We start from the raw sequence: 25,483 nt of genomic DNA, 5'->3' as shown, positions 1-25,483 counted from the left end.
TGCTCCTTTAGAGATCCATATCAGCCTTTTTTCATTATCACATAGGATTTATAGAACTTTTCTTATTCCCGGTCCCTCTCTTGTTCATTTTTTTCTACCTGTATATCTATCATGTGTCCGTCACTCTACTTGTGTAGTGTCTTTCTCTCCCTCTCTCTCCAGTATTCATTCTCTCTGTCAGCTATTAGCTAATCCCTCTTCTAATCCTGTTAAAGAGTGTTATGCTGTTAGCAGCTATTTGGGATGATCTATTCACACACACTCACACACACACACACACGTAGGTATTCATCCTCTCCTTCTCTTTTTTCCATTTTGCCTCTCTGTAAATGTGTTTTCTGTTCCTCTTCAGCCACCAGATCTTTTATTCATGAGCCCGAGATGGAGAAGAGATGAGCTAATTTATTCACAGCTAACTTTGGCTCGCCACGGTGTGTAGTGTTTGTGTGTGTGTGTGTGCACACAGAAATTACATCTGTTACGATTATTTGAAAGCAATTCTCTCCTTTCTTGTATGAATCTTTTGAAAATAAGGCTTGATTGTTTGCCCCGTTTCATTTTTTGTATTTTTTCGTAGTTTTTCTGCTTTATTAGAGTGTAAAATTGAAGGATACAGTGAAGTAGAATAAGACATAGTACAACAAATGAATGCTGCTTCCAGTCGCATAGATTTGTGTTGAGCGTTTTTGTGGAATTCCACCATGTTCAAACATAGAGGTCATCTGATGACATTGATCCCATCTGTAATTAGCATCTCAATTATTTGAGGTTGTCTTTTCTTCCTCTTGAGAAATTGAGCAGAGACATTGTGCAAGTTGCAGTGGAAAGTATTAGTAAGTGAGTCCAAGTTTAGGAGACTTATCTGGCTATTGATTTTGGTGGTTGTTAAATGAAGCCCTCGAGAGGTATAAGTTATGCTTCAGCCTTTAGATCAGGGGTGTCCAAACTTTTTTCACTGAGGGCCACATACAGAAAAATATACAATAGGGCTAGGGCCACTCGTACTTTTGAGGTATATTGCCTAAAAAAAACAGGGGGGGGGGGGGGACGGGGACATGGGGATGGATATATCTCAAACTTGTTAAACAAATAAGTTATTGGGCTTGTTAACATTTTCTAATGTTAGAAACTTTATTTGACTGAATGTATTGAAACATTGAGCTTATTAACATGAATACTGTGTAATATATGTTTTAACTCGCCTATAATGGGAACAGCGTTGCACTCAGTGGGAGCAGTGATGCTTTGGACTGAAGGATGCTGCAGGTCAGGAGTAAGTTTGGTGTTTGAGATACGAAGGACATCACAGAGATGCTGTCGCTCATTGTGGTTCTCAATCTGCTTTTGTTCAGAGTCAACACAAAATGTTTGCTCACATAGTTTGAGTGGGGAAGTGCGCAACATTGAAGTTGCGTAGTTGTGTCTCAAAGAGACGGAGCTTCACACAGAATGCTTTCATGTGCGCAGTCGGCTCTTAAGATCTAGTAAGATCAACTAAACAGGTCTGCCCAACATGGAGGGTCTCTCAGCTCAGGAAGAGGTCACTCCTTCTCTTTCAAAAACAGATCGATTTATGATCTCAGGGAATAAAACTGCTGCAGCACGGAGCCGCGACTCAGCCAGCGCACATCAGAACTGTGGAGTGCGTCCCCGTATTCAGCATCAACATCAGACAGGAAAGCTTGAAAATATCTGTGGTTAAGTCCTCGTGCTCGAATTATGTTGTTTCCTTTAGACTCCTAAGACCAAGCAGCTCTTCCGTAACGCAAAAGTTATCATCAACTCCCCGCAAACAAAATGAACAGCTGTGCGGGATCTGTCGCATCTGTGCTCTCATCACATGCAATCAGTAAACATCTAAAGCACAAGTTTTATCTGACACTTGATGTTTTAAGTTAGCTGGCAAGTCACAACTGTGTTTCTGTGTTAGAACTCAGAAGTACAAAACATTCAAGCACAAGTTTCTATCTGGGCCTTATTCCATTAGACTTTTAGAATTAGCTGCGGGCCAATTAAAAATGGGCCGAGGGCCGCAGTTGATTCGCGGGCCGTAGTTTGGACACCCCTGCTCTAGATAATCCTTAGGATTGTGTCCGTAAATTTACGAGAAACACACCCCTCCATGATCCTGCACAAATGCAGTGAATGTAACGTGTGTATATACAGTAGGAGGTTGGATCACTTAAACCCCAAGGAATTCCATCCGATACGAGTAGGACTCCAGAGATGAAACTTTTAGTCTGTTAATCAATTAGTTGATGGACAAGATAAGATATACTTGATTTTCCCCAAGGGGACATTTTGCAATAGTGCTACACACTTCTGCAACCAACTTCAAACAGTACAGAGACAAGACAGTACAGTGATACTCCACACACAATTATGTCGACTAATCGATTAGTTGATTTAATCGACAGATCAGTAAAACGTAGTTTCTCTAAAAAGAATCACACAAAAGCACCATTTCAACTAGTTTGTTATCCACAGAGATGTGCTCATAAGTTTCTTGGAAATAAGTCATTCAGAAAGGGAAAAGCATTTCAAAAAGTGTCACGGTGGGGAAAAGGTGAGGACCCAAATGCAAGACGGCAGACGAGGAGATTAACAAAAAAGAGGGCTTTATTCCAAAAAGCTTACGAAATAAGGCAAAAATTAAAACTTTAAACACAAACCGGGACGGCACGAGGGAGCACGAGGGAGACATCTGCTACCAGGGTGACACTTAGATGATTAACTGACAAGGAACACTGGGACAGACAGGGATATTATACACAGACACTAAACGAAGGGAACGAGACACAGCTGGGGAGAGAAGCTAAAACACAAGGGCAAGGTGAACGGACACAGGAGGAACAAATCAACAATCACAGAGGGAAAACACACAGACAGGAAGTACAACTGGACATGACACAAGGGGGAGTGAACACTTCAAAATAAAACAGGATATACAAAATCACGATCATGACAAAAAAAGACTTATCGACTAAAGAAATCTTAGTTTGACTAAAATGACCAATTAGTTGACTAATCGAGTCGGCGCCCTACCAAAGACACAGTAAACAAAGGATAAGTAGATATTGCACTTGCTTTGTGGTATATATGAATAAATGGGAATTATAAAAATCAAGAGAGAAATCATAAAACATAAGCATAAAACTAAATGCAACAGTGCCTCCTTCCTATGAACTACATAAGAAGGGATATTGTTGGCATCGATTTAGAAAATTCATTAACATTTTCAGTAACTTATATCCATGTTAGCGCCGTGGCCCCAATTAATGGCAATGTCGGTGGTGGTCCCCTGACCTGCTGTAGAGTTAGTTTTTGACATTTCATAGACTAAGCAATTAATCAGTTAATCAAGAAATAAAACATAATTGGCAGATCACATTTAAGATTACTGGTACTTTGTTGTGTGACTTACCAGAAACCAGACCATCCATTCCAGTTTCGCCTGGTTCATAAATTACTATCAAAGCGATTTGATCATTTGAAAAAAAAGGGCATCGCAATACAGCAATTATCATCAAATGGTGCTTACATTAGTCTCTATTAGAACAAAGTGCAAGGGTGGTGTTATATTAATCTTTAATGCTGTGAAGTGTCTTACACACACACACACATACACTCACACACTCACACACACTCACACACACACACACACAGACCTCTCCATGGATCATTGCCTGTTATAACTGTATTATTTGGTTATTGACTGAAGCTGTTTGCACAGTCAAAACAAAACCACACACTCAGAAACATAACCAAGGTGCATGCTTTCCTAATAAGTCAAGTAAAACGGACTTATAGATCATGTTCATTGACTGATATATTATTATTTTTAAACCTACAAGAGATGTACAAGATGTGTGATTTTACTCCTCTGACTACTGGGAGAAGTACGGAAGCCTTGAGAGGCAAGTGAGAACTTTCTTTTTCTAAATAGTTTTCTCTCCTGTGTTTATGACTTAAGAACGATAATAGTTTGAAGTTCCTTAAATTGTTTTTTTCATCTGTGAAAACAGGTTGGAAAAAAGGTTTTGGCAGGTAAATTGTTTTGTTTTTGTCAAGATCATTTTGTCATTAAATGTCTGTTGTTGTAATACTCTTTTTGACCACTAGAGAAAAGTGCACCTCTGCCATAAGTCCTAAATAGCTGTAAAAGCCAAAAAACAATTTCTTCCAGGTGAGTTTTAATTTCTCCACGCACCTGCCAAAACATTGATCGTGGCAAAACCTTTTTTCCTCCTGTTCTTAAGTCACAAACACAGCAGAGATTTTCTTTGAGATCAGACTCAGAAACTGGATCACCAGAATAATTTTTCTCACTTGCCTCTCAGGGCTTCGTGGATATTGATGTAGTTTGAAAATCAACCCTGACAGCCTCTCACGGATGATTTGTGTTAAGTTCCTCTACAATCAGTGTGGCCATTATTCATTATCATTACATGTAACTTGATGCTCTTTCCAGAAATATTACTTAAGATTAGTTAAGCTCCTACTTCCTATGAACATACGTTCATTATTCATGAATTCATTAACCTCTCCAAATACAGGCAATTTCACCCTGTCTTGAAAATGAGATAAAGAGTCTTATTCACTCCTTCTCATTTCAACCTTTGAACCTATTGTAGCTTTACTTGACACTCCTTGTTACCGCAGGGGTGACAAGCGGAGCACAGGTTGTCAAATACCTTTCCTTTACGACTCAATCTATTGATCAAACCTCAAAAGTAATGTACGATAAAATTACAATGCCACATTTCATATTGACCGTGTTTCCGGTGTTCATCATTTGTCTAAATTATGACGAAATGTCACAATTAAATTACAGGCTGTAGACCTTGCATAATTCAGACTTGGCCCATGATTAATATTTGCTTCACAATTTGTCGCTCAGATAGAAAAGAAATGTCAGAGGGCCGGATACAGTTCTACACTTTTTCCTCCTCGTCCATGGCTTTTTTGCAAGAATCCTGTTCCAAATATAGATCTACTGAAACCCCTGGTGATCGTCCTTGCCCTTTCAAAAAGCCAAAGTTTTTATCATTAAAGAAACCTTCAATTTTGACACAAAAAGTACTCTTCATTCTGAGGAACATCTCAGCATTAGCACGTAGCAGCTGAAGGTGCTATACCATCATACATCAGTAAGGCCCGCACTGTCCTCCATGCCATGATTGCTTGAGAGTCTGGGGTCAGGCTAATAATGATTCCTGCCCCATTAATTTTACTGCAGCAGCCTGGACGGGACCCTCTTAAGGGTGGCATGTGTTTAATTAATCATCTCGTCCTGATGTCTGGTCAGTGGTCACCCTATCCGTCTCTCGCTGTTCCTCTCCGAATGAATAAAGAGGGCTTTTCATCAAGCCGAAAGAAATGGATAAATGGAAGACTTAATTACTACTCTTCTCTCTCCCTCCCTCTTGTCTTTTTTCTTCTTTCTGTTCTCCTTTCAGACCAATAAAGGTGATGCGTTGGCCAATCGCGTCCAGAACACACTGGGTTCCTACGAAGAAATGAAAGACCTTTTAACCAGCCATTCTAACCAGAGCCACTTGGTGGGTATCCCTAAAGGCAGCAACAACCCGCAGACCCCAACCACTTCAACGACGGAGAGGCCTGCCGTGGAGTCCCAGCTTTTTAACGACGCCCTGAGAGGAGGAACAGGCGGAGGAGGAGGAGAGGGAGGTGGGGACAAGAGGATGGGAAATGCTTCTTCCTCATCGTCAACTTCAATGCAACCTCCTGCTTCGACCGCATCGTCAACAAGCGCCACAACGATCCCACATCAGAACTCCAAAAAGTCACGAAGCTCCATAGACTGGTCAAGGGCAGGCCACGGACAGAGCGCCCAAGGAACAGGCCTGGTTCTAGGGTTAGCGCAGAACGGGCAGGGGCAGGTCACGACAGCTACGAGTGGAAGGGGGAAAATGTCCTTACTAGAGGAACAGCAAATGCAAAGACATGAAGAGCTGTTCAGCTCACTAAAAGATGAACTTGGTCTAAAAGGGGACTCAAGCCCTTCTTCTTCCTCGTCCTCCTCTTCCTCCTCTTCTTCTAGGAGGCACTCTTCGCATCCCTCCAAAACACTTCCTCTCCCAGGTAAGTCCTATACCGAAAGGCTTCAAAGGAACAGGTTGACATTTTGGGAAATACACTTCTGTTCAGTGTTAACAGTGCTAGCTGTTTCCCCCTGCTTTCAGTCTTTATGCTAAGCTAACGCTGCATTCTTGCAATGTCGGCAGAATGGGGAGAACAGGAAAAGTTCCCGCTATTTCGAAATGTCTGGAGCCGTTAATGAACGGGTTACAAAAATTGTAAAGCTCTTTTTAAATGAGCGAAATCAATGTAAGAGTTGCTATTGAATTTTATTTACATGTTAGTGATTTGGGCTTTGCAGCCATTTTGCTAACAGTTTGTTGATGCATCTGTAGTTCTTCTTAACAAGTGGGACATAATAATAATTATACATTTTATTTACATGTTGTCACTGTCACATATGTTTCTTCCCACTCGGTCTTCATGATCTAAACAACATGACGTGAAAGCTAATACATTGCTCTTGTATTATAAGTAGTGTCATGGCTCTAGCTACAAAATTAGCAGACAGAAAAGAGGATGGTATCTTTTCATCACTCGTCAAGAATTAGCACATTTTCCCAAACTGTCTAACTATTCCTTCAACAGTGGGGAATATCTCAGAGTGTTGTTGGTTTATCCTGCCATTCATACGACAAGAAGAGAACTTCTTATATTTTGATATTCATGGGTAATCTTTGTATTTGTTGATCCATGAGTGCTGATGAATAATTTCAGTGAATAATTTGAGTGCAAAACCGACTATCACCTTTTGAGCGGGGTTTCTGAAAATTAACATCTGCATCCGATGATAACCACATCTTTCAGTTGATTTCTAAACCACCAAGCAAAACATAATTTGCTTTGATTGTGATTGGCTCCATCCATCTGGTAGAGGGCATTTTTGGCATTCAACTGTCATTAGATTTTGACAGCAGAGTAATATTCTACGATAACAGGTGTTGCTTTGGTTATTTCTCACTTTTCATTTTGTTGTTCTCCTTTTTCCTTGTCTTTTACAGACGGTGGCCATTTTAAGTCTTCCACTAACACAGAAAATGGTGGACATTTTAAATCCTCCCCGTTTGAAAATGAGACGGGTTCTCACCTCTCCACATCCTCCTCGCCGCTGGCTTCCACATCAGTTCTGACGACGCCTACACCTGGTCTAACCACTCCCACATCTGGACTGACTACCCCCACCTTCCCACCTGGTAGCCTATCAGGGAAGCCCATCGCAATCCAGCAGAAGCCTACAGCGTATGTTCGACCAATGGATGGCCAGGACCAGGCGCCTAGTGATTCTCCCCAGCTCAAACCCCCTCTAGTGGCCACAGAGGGATTTAACAACAGTCAGGCTTACGGAGGAAACTCTGGGAATGCGAAGAATAAACTGCCAAAACTGAGCCTCAGCCACGCAGGGGAGGTAAGAGAAATACCATTATGACTTGTACTATAACTATAACATCCATATCACATGTTGTTTACAGATGAGTCACAAATAATCTTAACTATTTTTTACACAAGTATTATTGATCATTTTAATTTATTTTTCATAATACTTTTTAAAATGTTCAAAATAGCCCATGTGCTGATTTTTGTTTCATAAGCCGCACCCCAAGCAAATGTGTGCATCTAAATAGAAGACCATTCATAATATTGCTTAGTGGAGTGACTAGCAGGGATAACAAATATTTGTGAGTAAAGAAACTAATTCTTAACTTCCTAAATAAAGAAGATGCTTATATGTCATCATAATATCCGTTAAGTTGATATAGTTTCAGATTTTGTGACGAATGAGTCTCCAGACTTTCAGTATGTTGCACTTTTGGCCACAGCCCAATCAGTGATGTGACAACAGGAGTTTTGCTTTTGACAGCTAATTGAAGCATCTGCTGTGATATCACTAATTGGGCTGTGGTCAGAAGTACAACATTTAAAAGTTTCAACCCATAGAGAGCAGAGCATCAGCACTCTCCTTTGCCTTCGTTCTCTTTTGATTTAGTTAGGAAATATAAGGAAAGCAAAACAATTATATTATAACTCATTCATATTACTACTGGAAATACATAATACTGACTAATATGTGACTAAAACTAATAAGCATTTTCGTCTGAAGATTAAGACTTAATCTAAAATAGCTGCCAAAATGAACACTGCCCTGCACGTTGAAAATCACATTAAAGGGTCTTGACCAAGCGTCCGTATGTGACATGTTGGGAGAGAGAACATGTTGGCTTCTGATGTCGTGGGTTTGAGTGCATGTTTGCGTCTTTCCATAATAACAGCAACTTCGTTAAATGGTATCACGGTGAATGTTCACACATTAAATGTCAAATTAATCTGACAATACCAAACTCCTCCACAAGTCTCTAACTCTGTGACTCACTCACTTAACTCTCTGACCTGCTCGCTCTCTCTCGCTCCCTCCATCTATCTCTCACTCACTTTCCTTTTCAAAAACAGCAAGAAACACCAGGCTTGATGATGTGTGTGTGTGTGTGCTGTGTGAAACTGGTTGACAGGCGAGTAGTCATCCATATCAAGCAAGCCAGCTGTTCCTGTGCTTTGATAGAGCTGGTGTGTGTGTGTGTTTGTGTGTGTGTGTGTGTGTGTGTGTGTGTGTGTGTGTGTGTGTGTGTGTGTGTGTGTGTGTGTGTGTGTGTGTGTGTGTGTGTGTGGCACTCCAAATGAGCTCGAGATGGAGCTTTGAGCATATGGCGCCGAGAAGGAGAAAGCAAGAGAGACAGGGAGGGAATTAAAATATATTTTACTTTCAACGCTTTCTCGTGGAGGGTGAGAAAGAGAGTAAGTACATTCATGGCCGTGAGTGCTTTCTTTCACTTTGTTTCACCCACACATCCACGGATGCTCCGTTATCGCCTGCTTACCGTTAAGTTTTCACTCCTCTCATATTTATTCCGAGGAGAATTTATTGGAAGGAAAAATGTAAACTCGATACAGGACTGAGGGGGAGGAAGAGAGGGAGAAAAAGGGGAGACTGATGATAAGAAATTGAGGGGGGGGGGGATAGAGGAAGACAATGACTGACTGATTACAGCACCTTATCATCGCTGTATTTGTTCTGGTTAGATGAGTTATTGGATGTGTCGTGCAGCTTAAACAGCAAATAGCTGCAAATCAGAGGATTGAACCAGACAACCAGACACCAAATGAAAGACTTTGAGAATCCTGCTGCTCTTTTTGTGCCAGTAAACGAGGGTAGAATGTCCACATGTTACCCTTTGATTAGTGAATGTGTGAGCTGAAAGTTTAGCAGCATAGTAACATGAGTAACAGTGGTCGTCTTAATTCATCACATGAATGCAAAAGCAATAAAAGAGATTCATGTGGAGTGAATTAGCATGATTGATTTTCCATTTAACGGTTTTCAAATTAGTGCAGGTGCCATGAATGTTTTTGAAATACTCAATATTTGGCTCACAGTCCTGTTGTTGAGTGTTCAGTGATTTTGCGAGTGTGTGTTGAGGGTGTGTGTGCAATAAGCTTTTAAACTGCTGTGGAAGCTTTCTGTTAGCACTATAGAATTATTGATTAGAGCCTGTTATTCCCAAGTGTGTGTGTGTGTCTGAGAGACACAGGGAGGAAAGGGAGAGTGATAACACTATTGATCTTTTCCTCAGAGTTACAGTAGGCTTAAATCTCCTCTCCTCGCATAAAAAACATTCATACTGGCAGCGATGCAAATTTGCAACAGTTGCAACACTTGTTCAATAACAAGTGTTGAGTAGATTTGCGCCAGCTTGTCCTCCTGAAAAATTTGGATTCAACATCATTCTCTGTTTTATTGTGTTTTCTTTTAGCAAAATGTTCTAAGGGGATTTGAATTTCCTCTGGTAAACAGTTAGGCAGTGTATGTGTCTAGGGTTTGATGGGTAAGAACGGGAGGGGTGGCTCTGGTATACCCTGCCAAGGATGGTCAAGGATGAAAGGAGTAATAATGCTGGTCGTCTTGGTTCAGACCATGGAGCCTCTGTGTTTTTGTTTTATAATCCTCATATAGTTTAGGCACAACGCATAACCCTCATCCTCACTACTATATTGTACGTTTTGATGTGACATCCGTTACGCACAACGTGATTGTTTGATGCCTTTATTGGCAGTGAAATCTGCCAACCAAAACAGAAATGTTGTGGACTACAAATCCAAAACATTGAACTGAAAGACGCTGAGGGGAACTGCAGAGTTGAGTGAAAATGCTCTGTAGATTTGTCATTTGATCCAAATTATTACATTACAGGTCATTTAGCAGACGCTCTTATCCAGAGCGACTTACATTGAACTAAGTACAGGGACAGTCTCCCTGGAGCAGCTCAGGGTTAAGTACCTTGCTCAGGGGTACACTGGTGGCAGCCTGGTATTGAACTCCCGACCTTCTAGTGTTTTGTTTGGAAGGCGTACCACTAGACCATCACCACCCCCAAATTATAAGTAATGCAACTTTAATTTATGGTTTAGCTTATAGATCAGGCCTTCTTTTGAACAAAACTATCAACTAAAAAGTATATTGTATTGTCTTTCAATATTCACACAACATGTACAAGAAATACCATTGTAATTGAATAACTCTTAATGTATTACAAACACATAAATTCATTAGGCTTATAAAAAATGCTATTTTAATAGAGGAAAATTATTTAATATTTTATCCTCAAAGGGAAAAAATGGACCCCTGAACACTTGAGAGCAATATTTATGCTTTTACAGAAACACTTCTTCTTCACATGAAGTCAAACTGTCAAGACGCTTTTAGTGACATTCAATTGTCTCCGCTGCATTCCCACTCAGGTAAACAACACTCGAGTCAAGTGGATTTACAAGTATATTTGTGAGGCTCTGCGAGCGAGGCTGCAAGAAGGTAAACATGGAGGTGACAGGTGACATTTCCAACAGCACTGTGACAAGTTTAATTTACATGTAGTTCAAAGTATAGAGCTGATGTAATTTCACACCGATTTGAAGGCCTGCTGTGGTGTTTCCGTCAGGCGCGTGTAGAGCTGCACACGGCGCCTCACCACTAATGTAGCGGTAAATAAGAAGCAGGCTAGACTAAGACCTCCAGTCAGTAATCACCACGAGGCCAACACCAACCAAATCAATTCTGCTCTCAGAGAAAGCATTCATTTATGCATTTTTATGCAGGAAAATGTCCTGCCTTTATGTAACACTAGCTTGGTTAAAGTGAACGGGGGCATTTGCCTTTATAAAAGCAGATGTCGGCTTAGGAAGCTGGTTAAACTGAATTCAGAAGGTCTTACTACATCTAGCGGCTTGCCCTCTAACGTGAGGTCTGTCAAAGTTCTTTATGTTTCAGCAGAAACTGCTTTCTGTGCTTAAGCAGCAGAAAGCAGTCGGCAGCAATATATATGCTGAACAGGTTATGTAGGGGCAGAAAAGATGATGCTGTATATGAAGGCAATATAAAACCTTAGAATCGACTGACATGCAAACCAAGTTTAAAACGGTTGTTCTTTTAATCTTTTAATTGTTATATTTTTTATTTATTTACAAAATGTACATTTTGTACTTTTGCTCGTTCTTGAAAAGATAAAAGACAGTCGTGTTTAAATTCAACAACTGAGCTGGTCCTTGTCTTTCAGTTTTAGACACTTAATAATGCATTGAGCAGTGCAAATGTTACCTGAAGTTGCCTGGAATATTTTAGCCGTTAACTTTAGTTCTGGTAGGTTAAACACGTAATGTTGGCATCTGTGTCGCTGCCGCTCGAGGGAAGGCAGCGATAAGTATTGCTTGAAGGTGCCAGATGATGTCATATGCTCATTTGCATATTAATTTGCTACATCAAGCATCTATGAGTTGGATAAGCCAGTGCAAATCAGCATCAGCTGTACTGATTTATTGTCAAAGGCTTGTGGAGTCGTTGCATTAAGATCCATGCTTAGAAATAGTGAAGTCTCGCTACAGTGTAGTAGTTTATAACCTTCTTACCGATGCACACAAGATTGGGTCATTTTAATCATAATAATAATCAATATTTTTATATTAAAACAAACAATGTGTAATGTGAAAGAGTTGTCGTGATGAACCAACAGAGAACTATCAATTAAAAACAGCTCTTCAGAAGCCTTTAAGCGTCTTTCAGCCTATTGTTTTGGTTTTACAGCCTGCAACCTAACTGTTTTGGTTTACTCTCATGAAGCAACAATCAACCAACAGACAAAGTTAACAACTAGTGGTGAACATGGTGGAGCGTTTAGCAGCAAAGGAGCCAGATATTAGCCAACTGGACTTACGTGCATCAGGTGGACAAAAACCCGACTCCAAACGAATGCTATTATTGTTCTCCGACTGTTAGATCGGGAGCTGTTTGATAACATGTTAGCCATAGCATCGTTATAAGGTGATATTACGTCAGTGTTAACAGATTTTTTTTTATTGAGATACTTAAAATTGGGTAAGTAACAAGAAGCCAGCAAGAGTAAGCCAACCGAAAAAATCGGGCAGGTAGGCCATCCAATCAATGCGGTCAAATGAATTGATTGGATGGGCTTATAACCTGCGACAGTCAGACATACCAGATTTATTTGAGTTTTTTTGTTTTATTGATTGCTGTTGGGATGTAAAGAGAATCTCAACAAATAAAACAAAAATGCTTCTAAAATAAATCAAGTTCAAGTTTCAAGTTTTATTTGTCATATGTAAGATAACACAGGGTCAACGGTGCGATGAAATGTGTCTGAGAGAGACAGCATGTCAGCTCAGCTGTCAAAAATTAAATATATAAAATATTTTGAAGAAAAGAGTACTATATACAATTTAGTGCTATATACAATTTAAGTTAAAACAATAATAACAAAAACAATATAGCTTATGTACATGACAATTGCCTACTTTAGCTTTAACCTTGTATCGCATTTAGGGAAACTCCCATGAGTGACGTTGTCTGCAACCACAGGACAGGGGTCATAGTGAGATGAGAGCGTCAGAAGGCGAGAGATGTTGCTGCCCACTGAAATTAAGTGTGTGCAGTAGTAAAATATCTGAATTAACATGAGACCTATTCATGGAAAAACAGTTTGTTTGTTTTTCAGTGAGCTGTGGATTCAGAGCCTCAGAATAATTTATTTTCTACTGTAGAAGTCAACAAATGCTTAAGGAAGCTTTCCCTGTTTGTACATTCATTACTGTAACAGTGCAGATGGATAGTCAGGCGGGCGCGGGGGAATAGCGGTAAAATGCAGAGAGAAGGGTGTGTAGAAAATTAGGGTATATAGAAATACCTTCTCTGAGGAAATAAAGAGGAGGCGAGAGAACGTGGCGACGAGGGAAAACAGGGATAAAATATTCTCACTTCCAGCAGAACTAGAAGAGAGTTATGAGGAGTCTGCCAATGCAGCAAACAGCTGGCTTCATTTGCATAATACCCATCAGGCCTCTCTTTCCCTCAGGCTGCCTGTCATCTCACGGCCGAGACATACACCAATACACACACACAATGCCATCTTTCACTATATCAGTGCCTGTACATTTATATAGGCAGCAAGTATCCTGTGGAAACTTTGTGTGGTGACACTGTATCAGTCGTGTGAATTCAAAGCTCCTCTGAGACGCAATGAAAGCTTTTAAACACTTTCATTTATTTGATTTTCACAGAGCCGACTAATTGCCTCTGCAGAGAGAGGGAGATGAAATGATTTAGCTTTAATGCGGATAATAAAATGATCATAAAATTGTCTTCTAGAAACAAAGAATGCAGTCCAATGAATCAAACTACTCTTGAGTGGCTGCAGTGAGACAGAGAAGAGGGGGCTTGGGGAGAGATGTACTTTAGCCAAATAGCATAGGGGAGGTCTCCCACCAGAAAGGTGCTGCAGGGGTGTCATCACAGCAATATCTGCACTCTGATAAGAGATATCACAGAGGAGAGAGGGCAGCAGCCTGGGCTAGCCTCTGTGGGTTTTCAAGTTCCATGTTTAAGAGCTCGGAGAGATCATCTGGAGAAGGCTGTGCTCTGTGATAATGACTTCATGTGAATGGTGTGGTGTTCAGAGGGCGCGTTAACCGAATATTTTACCGTCATTGACTGAATTTTGGTGGAAAACTCTGAAGGCCGTCCGTCATATTGACAGATTAGAAGAAGATTTGATGCTTTGTGTGTGTTGACATGAAAAGTGACCACCGGTCAGTGTTTTCTGATGAACATGTAAGTTTGTTCTGTGTTGTTAGTTATTAAAAAACAAAAACAAACGCAGTGATATTCTATTTCTATCCATATTTGTTGGTGTTTAGCTTTTCAAAGACAACATTTACACTGCAGTCCAAAAAACAGACATTCAAAGTTTCATTCAAAAAACCTCAATAAACACCAGATTTATTAACAGCGAGCGGATCGTGAGGTAATACTCTCTAGATTTGACATTAAGTGTATTGGATTAGAATCACAGATTCCACCTTTTAAATAGGCCTATGTCCTATTATCATTAAAAACTGAAATTTAAAGATTATGACGGAATCTGTCTGAAAAGAAAAATGACGGACGAGAAAATCTGACGCACCCCTGGTGTTATGTCATGTTAGGCGAAGATGAACAAGCAGCAAGAAAGCAAATAGCATGTCGGCATCAGCTAAAACATTGCTGACAAACTCAAAATTACATTGCTACATTTCTTTTTACATTTCCCAGATTGCTTTTTCCTGAGAGAGAGCACACACACACACGCACGCACGCACACACACACACACACACACACACACACACACACACACACACACACACACACACACACAGAATGGTGGTTTTATGATTGCGGCTGCCACAGAGCAGTTAGTTATTTAGCGATGATGTTCCTAACAGACAGAATATGATTTGCGATGAACTGTTTACCCTGAGGATTAACATTATAGCTCTGCTGTATTAGCTGCAATGATCAGCATTGATCTCTGCTGTCACTATAAGAGGCTGACGGTGTGTATTATCGCCCCTCAGAGTGCTGTCATCTCGCTCCTTAGTAAATCTTCCCTTCACACCTCCCGAATCAGACATTTTTCAAGAGGCTGGTCAGATGAAACAGCTTCTTTTTTATTTATTTTTATTCTCAGCCACGCAACACCGGTGAATCTGAGTTCTGCGGTTCAAGCCAGGGCAGGGCCGAGCGCTAGACACGCAGCGGATCCCCACTGATCGTTGACTGGGGGTCGCAGCAATCAATCCCTTTACTTTTACTGCAGCTTCCACATTGTCTGCGGGAGTGATCCGGGGGCTTAGTGTGCCAGCAGCAGCATGTACCCGGTTCACACAGTCAAGAATTTAATTCATGTTTAAAGCCGTGTGTAACATTTTAATAAAATAATTATGGTGGAGCAGTGGTGGAAGCAGTATTCAGATCATTTAAAGTAGAAATAGCACATGTCACAGTGTAAAAAGAGTCAATTATAAGTAAAAGTCCTGCATTCAAGATATTGCTTGAGTAAAAGTACAGAAGTATTTACAGTTTATTGCAATTGTATTATATTATTGATTAATCTACTGATTATTTCCTCGATTAATCGCTTGTCTATAAAATGTCAGATCCAAGGTGATGTCTTTTAAATATCTTGTTTTGTCAGTCTATAACCCAAAGATATTCACTTTATTATGATATAAAACAGAAAAGCATGAAATCTCTATTTGAGAGGCTGAAAACAGCCATTTCTGCCATTTCTGCATGAAAAATGTCTTAAATAATTATCAAAATAGTTGACAATGTATTTTCAAAGGTAAAAGTACCTGTTATGCTGAATGGCTTATTATTGAATTATTTTTTATTGTAAGCTGCATTTTATTGTAGACTTCATTTTAACATTGCTATATGCTGCCAAATAAAGTGGATTGCCCACTTTTCTCTAAAATGTAGCTGATAAGTCCGTGTATCAGCTCTTAGGCCACTTCACATAACGCATTACAGAACCACTGAAAAACTTTACGTCATTTAATAAGAGAGAGATTTTTTAGGATCACTCCTCTATTACCAAATTGAAATGTCTTTTATGTTGTCTTGAACACATTGCCGATATGTGAGTGACTGATGGCATGTGGCACTGTTTTAAAGCAGTGATATTAATTCCCCAGGATGTTATGGTACTACAACATAGTTAATACTAATACATCTTGACTAGTAAAATATAATGAATAACAAGGCAACTTCATCTTGGACAATAAAAAAACTGTCCAAACGGCTAATAAGATATGCGACTATTCCATAACAGCTTATGTCTGGTGGCCATAAAAATATGGTAATAAAAATCTTTATTACTCTTGGCGTTACAAAACAATACACGGAGAACCCCTACTGCTAGCTCTTTAGTTTTATTCATTAGGTTCTGATACAGGCCAGTGACTGCTCCTAGTGTGTGTGTGTGTGTGTGTGTGTGTGTGTGTGTGTGTCTGTGTGTGTGTGTGTGTGTGTGTGTGTGTCTGTGTGTGTGTGTGTGTGTGTGTGTGTGTGTGTGTCTGTGTGTGTGTGTAAGCGTGAGCGTGTGTGTGTGTGTGTGTGTGTGTGTGTGTGTGTGTGTGTGTGTGTGTGTGGTTGGGCCTTTTAATAAAAAATGCCCCGCTGGGCTCTGCGTTGCCAGTTTGCCAATCAGAGCATAGCCACGATATGCAAATCACATACACACACATGGACGTAAACACATGCACACACAGTGGGAGAAGGAGTGTTTTGATCTACCAGGGCCATTACCGACATTTTAAAATCCTATGAATATAAAAAAGAGAGAGAGGGAGAAGGATGGAAGTGAGAAGAGGGAGATGAGAGAGATGGGCGAGAGAGCATCGTAGAGACAGAGAGAGGGAGGAGAGATGTGACCGGGGAGGAAAGTGAGAGGAAACAACATTTTCTGTTTCTTCTCCCTGTTTATGATTTAGTTCTCTGGAGACTGAACGCATCACAGAGATTACATGGAAGATAGACGATTAAATGGCTCCTTCACTCTTTCTCTGACAATATTTTATGTCTTTCAGTTTTTTGTATTTTTCCTTGATATTACAGGAGTCTGGCAGTGAGAGATGAACCTCGGCACGAAGCCTGAGATTTATGGAAATGCTCAGTATCAATAAACATGAAGCGTGATTGGTTGATTGAACAAACCCGCAATCAGGGCAAATGCCTCGTCATTGTGCAGCCGGCTACAGCGCTGATGATTTAAATGGACATTAATATTGGAATAAACAGACACTTACAAACTTGGGCAAACTACCAAGACTGATGACTAACAAGACAGTGCTATCCGGTGTATGTGATAAATTATTAGCAACCAGTTTATAGAAAATCAGTTTGGTCTACTATTGGAATTTTTTTGAGGAGAGGAGAGGCAGCTAATAGGGTGATTAGGGGGAGGAGAGCTGCTGTTGAGAAAAAGACTTTGTGTTGGATTATTTTCTCCTCTTAGGAGCTTACAGAGAACCAGCCGGTGTTTTACACCTCAGCTCTTAAGACCCCCCAAATCCCCCGATTTAGACTTAAACTTCATAGAGAGGAAGATGGGAGGACGAGTGAGAGAGGGGAAAGAAAGGAAAGTGGGAGATACAGAGAAAGTGAAGGAGAGGAAATAACAGAAGTTGAATTTAGTTAAAACTTAAGAAATTAAGTTGTTCAAACAGTTCATATTGTTGTTAATAGTGTTAAGTAATCACACATTTACAGGCACGCAGGAAACAATATGTCTGTTTGGAATAAACATGAGAAGCAAAGAAAAACGTTCATTAAGCACAGAGGTGAAAAAGAGAAGGGAGAAATACATAGGTGATTAGGGAAAACGCCTTTTAATGACAAGTGTGAACTGTGAAGTGAGTGTGTGTGTGTGTGTGTGTGAGTGTCTGTGTGTGTGTGTGTTGCCAGCTCACTTGTCTTCCCTCGAGTGTGTGCTACACCACCACGGTGTGAACTGCTGCAAAGTTGGCTGCAGTGTAAACACACAGCTCACCTGTGAAGTCACATACTGTAGGTCTCACCTCACTTTTATAGCTCTGTGGTTGTGAGGGTCTGGGCTGAGGGCCAACGCTGGCACCTGCGTTGGTGCTGAGGTTTCTCTGCTGCACATGTAGCTGTTTCTTTATAACATGTTTTATTGTATTTCTAGCAGACAGTCCAACATCTGCCAAAAACCTCCATGTGTTCTGCTGCAGGTCAGCACTTTGGCAGACTCTCAGTGGAGGGATGGTAGGCCACTAGCATTATGTTTAAGTTTAAATCCTCTTTTCAATTTTCAATTGTTCATTTTCTAACTTATAAAGTGAAGCTATACACACCGGGGCTGCTATAACATTGTTTATGTTCAGGTGCTGATCTTTAAAGTGAGACGATGTAACTTTTGAAAGAACGAATAATCTTCTCAAGTGAAAAGTGGAATTTATCAGCCGTGGTGAAAGACGTATTCAGATACTTACCTTCAGTAAAAGTACTAATACCACACTATGGAAATACTCCACTACAAGTACCAGTCCTGCATTCTAAAACCTTATTTAAGGAAAAGTATGTAAGTATTTTAAGCAAAATGTACTTAAAGTACTTACAGTAAAAAGTCCCCTGTGTTTCCCCTTATATACCTTATATATGAGAATTTACTGCTGTAGATGTTTACATTTGTGCTAATTTTAACTCCTTCATAAACTGTTGGGTGGTTTAATGTACACAATGCATCATATTCTATAAGATCATCACATGTCAGTAGCTTTATCTCTGTCCTGTGAGAACACGCGTCTCTTTCATGAGTTTCTCAGAAAAATAGCCTGTTTTCATCTTTGGGACGATGCGTTTTCCAGCCGATCCAAGAGGCGTTTTAAAGAGTTTATTTAGCTTAAGAAGGAGGAGAATGTTCTCGACACATGAAGGAACTCTTCATCCTTCAGTTTATCACAAACATCCAACATCAGCACATTGAACAAATGTCATTTGAAAAGCAACTAAAGCTGTCAGATAAATGTAGTGCAGGAAGAAGTCAAATCTGCCTGTGAGATATAGTGGAGCAGACGTATAAAGTAAATCAAATGGAAATACTCTAGTAAAGTACAAGTACCTGACCTTTGTATTTAAATACAGCACATTCCACCACTGCTTATAAGCAACAAAAACACTTTTGTTAATTTAATATGTGCAAAGGTTAATCTTCTATAGCGGCAAAAGCTGCTTAATAAAAAGGACTGACTCAAGAGAGCCTTGGGAGATGTGCCATCACAGGAGACTAATATCGTTCTCATCACTGTACTATATGAAAAGGTAGGCCGGTCCTCACGAGCCAGAGCAAAAGAACTACAAGCTATCATTTTTGTTTATGAATGTCTCCCACTAAAGCTGCCTCCGTATATCACATCTCTTCTCAAATGTAAAACTGTAGTTCATAAGAGCAGATCCCAGGATGGACCAGCTGTCTCTTGACACACCACGGATAAATACTGAACTCAGGAAGACTGCCTTCCAGTACTTTTATATAAATGTAACAAACTTCAAAGGACACAGAAACTTGAAAGTGTCATCCCGGTGGATGAATTGAAACTTTACATTTCTTTAACATTTTTGGAGATGTGTGTGGTTCTGATGCTGTTTGTTGTGCGTCGCATCTCTGTTCTGTTTGTCCTGCTGTTCTCAAGTCTCTCGCGAAAGAGATCTCAACGAGACTACCTCATTAGATAAAGGTTATATATAAACATATAAGCAATTCTGCATGTTCATTTCAATTTGTGGTAATTTTGCCATTGACAGTAAGGAGGTTGAGCACGCGGCTTGTTATTTACAGGCCAAAGACTAACGAGCCAGGTGTTAACGGCTTGCTCGTTAGCTACTTGCTAACGAGGAGTATATCTTTAGAAAGAGGATCTCTCCAAAATAAAACACTTCTTCTATTGAAGATTAGAGACTCCAAGATGAATTCGCTCTGTCCGAAGAGACAAAACTTCAGGTGATACTGGTGGCAAACGTTACACTTGTTAGCAAAATGCTAGTGGAACCCAACTGAAGCACAATTAGCATCATCAATGCTTTTTGACTATTTAAAAAGGGCTGAGTTTAAAAAATAGATTTTTCTGAGATCGAACATTTCTCGATGAAGCTTTACCCAGTTAGTCTCGCACTAGTGAAGCTCAGTTGAATCCAAAGATGAGCTGCTCCACTGAAGGCACCGGCGAGCCTAAAGGCTGATGTCTGGTTGCATTTTGGATTTAAAAAGAGCTGGAAATAAGCAAAGTCATATGTAAGATGTGCCCAGGTTGGGTGAAATATTGTGGAACTACCATCAAAACATTTATAAATACAATCTCCAAACGTGAACACTAACAATAATTCATGGTTTTTAATGATGCACAAGGTTAGAGTTGTCCCCTCAATTTGGGAGCAATTTGCAGCATAGTTATCTCAGTGATCTTAGTTATCTCTTTCATATCCGAGCAATATCAGTATTGTAACTGAAATATCCCTTATTGAATCGATATTGAATTTAATTGGAAATCTAATTTTATTGGGACCTTGTGAAATCGAATCCGTTTGATTTTGGAAATCAGTGGCAATACCCAGCCCTGGAATGTAGTTGTGTACTTTGCATGTTGAAGAGATATGGAGCGATATATATATCTATATATAGATATATATAGATATATATTCATCTACCATGCTGTTTCATTACAGACCAATACCCCCAAACTGTGTTTCATAGTTGTTGTTTTTAAGAAGTCTGTAGTAATCTACATAAAATGTCCCATCAGTGTGAGGAACAATAATTTGGTTGAAATGATGCCATCGATTTTGTGGACAAAAAGGATTTATTCAGTCCTTTTGGAATTATGTATATGTGTGCGTGGATAAACATGCAAATGTGTAGAGGAACACACACACGGACACACACATTTGATGCCCTATTGTACTGCTGAGGACCCCTCCACCTCCCACCCGCCGTCCCCCCTCTCAAGAGGCACTTATTTAGTTGGTACACAGGCGTCATGCTGAGCACCACACACAGACAGACCACACACACAGCGAGCACAAACACACCCTGCCAACGGATCAAATCCAATATACTTAGCATGAATTTTGTCTTGTCACACACACATGCACGCTCACACACACACACACACACACACACACACACACACACACACACACACACACACACACACACACACACACACACCTGTCAGTCACTCTTTTTATTCCCTAATTAAAACAGAGGTGCGCTTGACTATGTAAAGCCCTTTTCTTTCCTGTTAATATAGCTGTGTGTATGTGTTGTGTATTCTAATAAAAGGGTTTTTCTTTGCCGCTGAATGTGTGTGTATGAAACAGAGAGAGAGAAAGAAAGATAAAGTGTGTGTCGGTGTTTGTGGGAGGTGTTCTGTTCGCAATTAATCACAGGAGTGAATCTCCCTCCCCTTGTCGTATAATACAGATGTCATCCACAGCAGTTACTCCACAGTGCTGCTACTTGGCTGCGTAAGTGATTCAAGCAGTGTTGTTTTTTATCTTAATAGCATTTAATTAGATTTTCTTGATTTTAGTATAGCATACAATACTTCTACAGATAGGATGCATTAGCAGATTTACATATAATAATAATAATAATAATAATAATAATAATAATAATAATAATAATATGATAGAACACATATAGGTGACCCAACAACACAAAAGCCTATTGGGTAGGAAACTGAATGCAGCTTTCAATAGTTTGTTGGAGGTCGTGCTATTCAGGAAATAGAAGGTGAAGTGAAACAGAAACAAATGGTTCAGTTCAGAATGCTGACTTGTGTTGTAAAAGCTTTTGGTCGTCTCAAAGACTAGAAAAGCTTTATAAATGCAGTCCATTTACCATTTAGTTATTGTTCCAGGTGTTATTTAAAGTCAGATTGTGGTTGCAAATGCATGAAAATATAAATGAATGGTCTTCATTTTTGGCTGTCAATCAACATCTTGTGTTGAACCTTAGTTAGTGCAGGATAAATTACACCTTCATCATTCTTACTATGGAGTTCAGTGGTGACGTAGCCTAATACCAACATAACTCTAAACAATGAGCTGCCCAACTTGAACAATGGTCTAATCATCCAGGATAATTAAAAACACCTGTGTGGAAATCAACCGGAGACAGCAGCCAGCAGTTATGAATCATAGACATATTTGTAAAACTACACTTAGATTAACAGTCGTGTCACAAGATATGGAAACTAATAAATAAAGTCAGAGCACAATAAGTTGAAAATGGGAAGTTTGGAAGTGACACACACAGCAGCCAGTTGTGTAGTGACATCATTGTGAAATGTCAACACAACAGCGGGACAAATGGTTCTTGAGGCTGATGCTTCCCCTTGTTACAGATCGGAAGCATTTTTCAGAGCAGCCAGAAAAGATGCCGTAATGGGGTGAGAGGGAGCTGGAAACTCTCGTCTTGGCACGCTTGATGCTTCACTAGGAAAAACAAAATGATTCAATGGAAGGTCAGTGTTGTTGCTGAGGAGATGATGTACTGTAGTTCTTTTCACACGTGACCCCGTGTCTTTATTATCTCTGCAAATCGATGCGTGGAGACCAAGACAAGAAAAATATATTTTGTTTGGTTTTGAAGGAAAATTTTCACTCTTTGAAAACTTCTGCTTATGTAATGAAGAGCAAAGAAAACGCTTAGGTTCCAAGCACTTTGACGAAAGTTAACCCTAACCCTATTCTTTCTTAAAATGGCAACCTTGCATTTCACCTCTCAGCTTATCAATTGTGTAGAAAACATTTCTAATTTTTGTGGCCCAGCTCCCGTAGATGGATGACTCTTGGTTGTACTAATACAGATTGAAGCGTTTAGCTTGGCTAGCCGGCTCCAGGATGTGATCCATCAGAAAACAAGGCTAATGTTTTCAGCTAAACCACTCCTGGTGCAATTATATGGTCCACCGGCATTGATCATAGCTCCTCTTCTTCAATCTATTCTCCTCTATCCCTCTCTCGCCCCCTTTAATGGCTAAGTCAGTGTTAAATGTTTGATAAATGAGTTTTCAGACCGCTTCCCCATGGATTTATTAAAATTCTATAAAAACCCTCTTTTCAGTCTAGAGAAAGAAAGTGACGGAGTGTGTGTTTGTGTGTGTGTGTGTGTGTGTGGGTGTGGTTGTGGGTGTGTGTGTGTGTGTGTGTGTGAGAGAGAGGTAGAGAGAGAAATACTCTGGTTAGCTTAGATTTTTTTTCAGACATGCAGCCCCAAAATATCACTGTGTCATTGCTAACATGTTATCAAACTTAAAAAAACAAATACATTTCCAGCAGATTTAAAGCAACACTGAAATGATTTTTAAGTAATCTGTCTGCCATGTGACAAACGCAAGTTCAATATTCACACTTTTAGCTTTGTTTTGGTCACTAAATATCTTTGTCTCTTCAGCCGTTAGCGAGGTGTTCGACTCCCTTAACCAGCTAGCTGCTAACAGTCTCTCTGTAATTCTGTGCTGGGCACGTAGTATAAAGTGGGTTTATTGAAGCTTTTTGGCTGAAAGCAGCTGCCTGCTGCTGCTTGAATCATAGTTTATGTGAGAGGCAATACCAAACTGTATAGTGAATGTGGCTGGAAAAATGTGCTAAAACAAGACTAAAATATAGTGTTTAGCCTCTAAAGAGCAGGATTACTCTCTCTTTGTGCCTGTGAGTGACCCCTTTCAAGTGTAGTGATTCAGTGTTAACATACAAAATATAAATTAGTGGAGCTTTTTTCAAATCCAAATATATAACTTGGCTCAGTTGGACAGTTGAGTGTTTAGAAGAGAAAGAAAGAATATAAAGCACCATACTATAAGACACAACAACTTCCGCATATAGCACACACACTAAAAGACAAACATATCCTAACACATGCACATTCAAGTGGAAGACCAATTAGCACAGGGTGAAAACGACAGGCTTTTTTGAAGCAATGTTTCAATGACGACATTTAATTGGATGGTAAATCAACTCCTTATCTGCCTCTCCACAGCTTGGTGTGAAGAGAGTGAGATGGAGGAATAGAGGGAGCAAAAAGAGAGTGAGGCAGAAGAGAAAGAGGGGATTGAGAGCAAGAGGGGGGGGAGTGAGCGAGCAAAGAGACGAAGAGAGGGAGAACTGGTACATGTGTATGTATATAGTAGCATAATATAACCTTACCTTGCTCGAGTGACAACTCTGAGGCTGTATAGGGGCCTCGGCTCATTGGAAACATTTAGTTTAGACAAAAACAACAGAGGTAGGCAGCCCACTGTGATGGATGTGCATCAAGGAAACCTACAACTCGAATAAGCAGCATGAATACTGAAGGGATGAGTCAACCGACAGTCCCGATGTTTTTTCTGTTAAAGGAGTCACATCATGCTCTCTTTCAGGTTCATACTTGTATTTTGGGTTTCTACTAACATATATTTAGATGCTTTAATGTTATTTTCCTCATAGTGTCTGAATATACCTGTGTTCACCCTCTGTCTCTAACGCTCAAATGCTTTAGCGCCTGTCTCTTTAAACCCCACTCCTGAAAAAAGCAGAGTGTTCTCTGATTGGTCAGTGTCTCAGTGGTCATTGCTGTCGCCGCACTTTCTGTCTTTTATATGTTTAGTTGGGACATCACAATTTTACAAAACTCCTGGAGCCTCGATTAAAGGCACAGTTTCTGAATATGTGCTCTGTGGATTGAGTGTTTTGATACTTCTATACCAGGGGTGGGGAATCGTATACGGCCCGCGAGGCCATTTGATCCGGCCCTCGAGGTAAACTAGAAAAAAAGTGTAAAACAGAGAAAGCTGGACGCGGAATGTCGCACTTTCCAGGAGAAATGGACGAACGATGATTTATTTGTGTAAGTAGTAGTGTGCCTAGTTTGTGTGGACGCGCTTGCAGTGATGAAATAATAATAATAAAAAATCAGTAGCTGAAAGCACGAGTGCGTTTGGATAAAGTTAACGCTCTTTGGCGGAGTTTGGTCCAACAAGCAGCTCTCTGCAGAGTGTAACATACAAATATGGACAGATAGAGAGGTAGACCACCACACCAAGAACAGACTATTCCACCACTGCTGTGCAATTCATCACTGCCATTTACAATATTAACTTTATTTTCTATCAACCACTTGGTGCTTATATTATTTTTTATTATATTTAATTATTGTGTACTGCCTTTTTACTTCATCGTTCTTTTGCTGTGACAAGATACATTTCCCCGTTGTGGGACTAATAAAGGATTCTGATTTCTGATAAAACAGAAAGATACATGGATACAAAAAAAAAGTGAAATGAATGGGCTGCGTCTTAAAAGAAGTTGCAGAGGTTATGAGTTCAATAATTAGTATGACCCTCGAAGGATGTTGTAAAAAAAAAAATGGCCCTTGATAGGAAAAAGGTTCTAAAAAAGTGTCTAGACCGACTTTATAATTAATTTCACTTTTACAATATTGG

At 39.9% G+C, this 25,483-nt stretch overlaps 1 protein-coding gene across 1 annotated transcript in view; it reads left to right on the top strand.

The window, feature by feature from the left end:
• aff2 (AF4/FMR2 family, member 2) overlaps positions 1–25,483 on the top strand; it is a 164,571-nt gene that overhangs the window by 48,541 nt on the left and 90,547 nt on the right. The window contains 2 exon segments of the mRNA XM_029441534.1: positions 5,460–6,105; positions 7,104–7,507. Coding sequence (XP_029297394.1) covers positions 5,460–6,105; positions 7,104–7,507 — 1,050 coding nt within the window.

Source organism: Cottoperca gobio, chromosome 10 (assembly GCF_900634415.1).
Source record: "Cottoperca gobio chromosome 10, fCotGob3.1, whole genome shotgun sequence".
In the NCBI taxonomy this organism is placed as follows: domain Eukaryota; kingdom Metazoa; phylum Chordata; class Actinopteri; order Perciformes; family Bovichtidae; genus Cottoperca; species Cottoperca gobio.
Note: the sequence above shows the minus strand (reverse complement) of the source record. Positions and strands in the feature narration are given on the sequence as shown.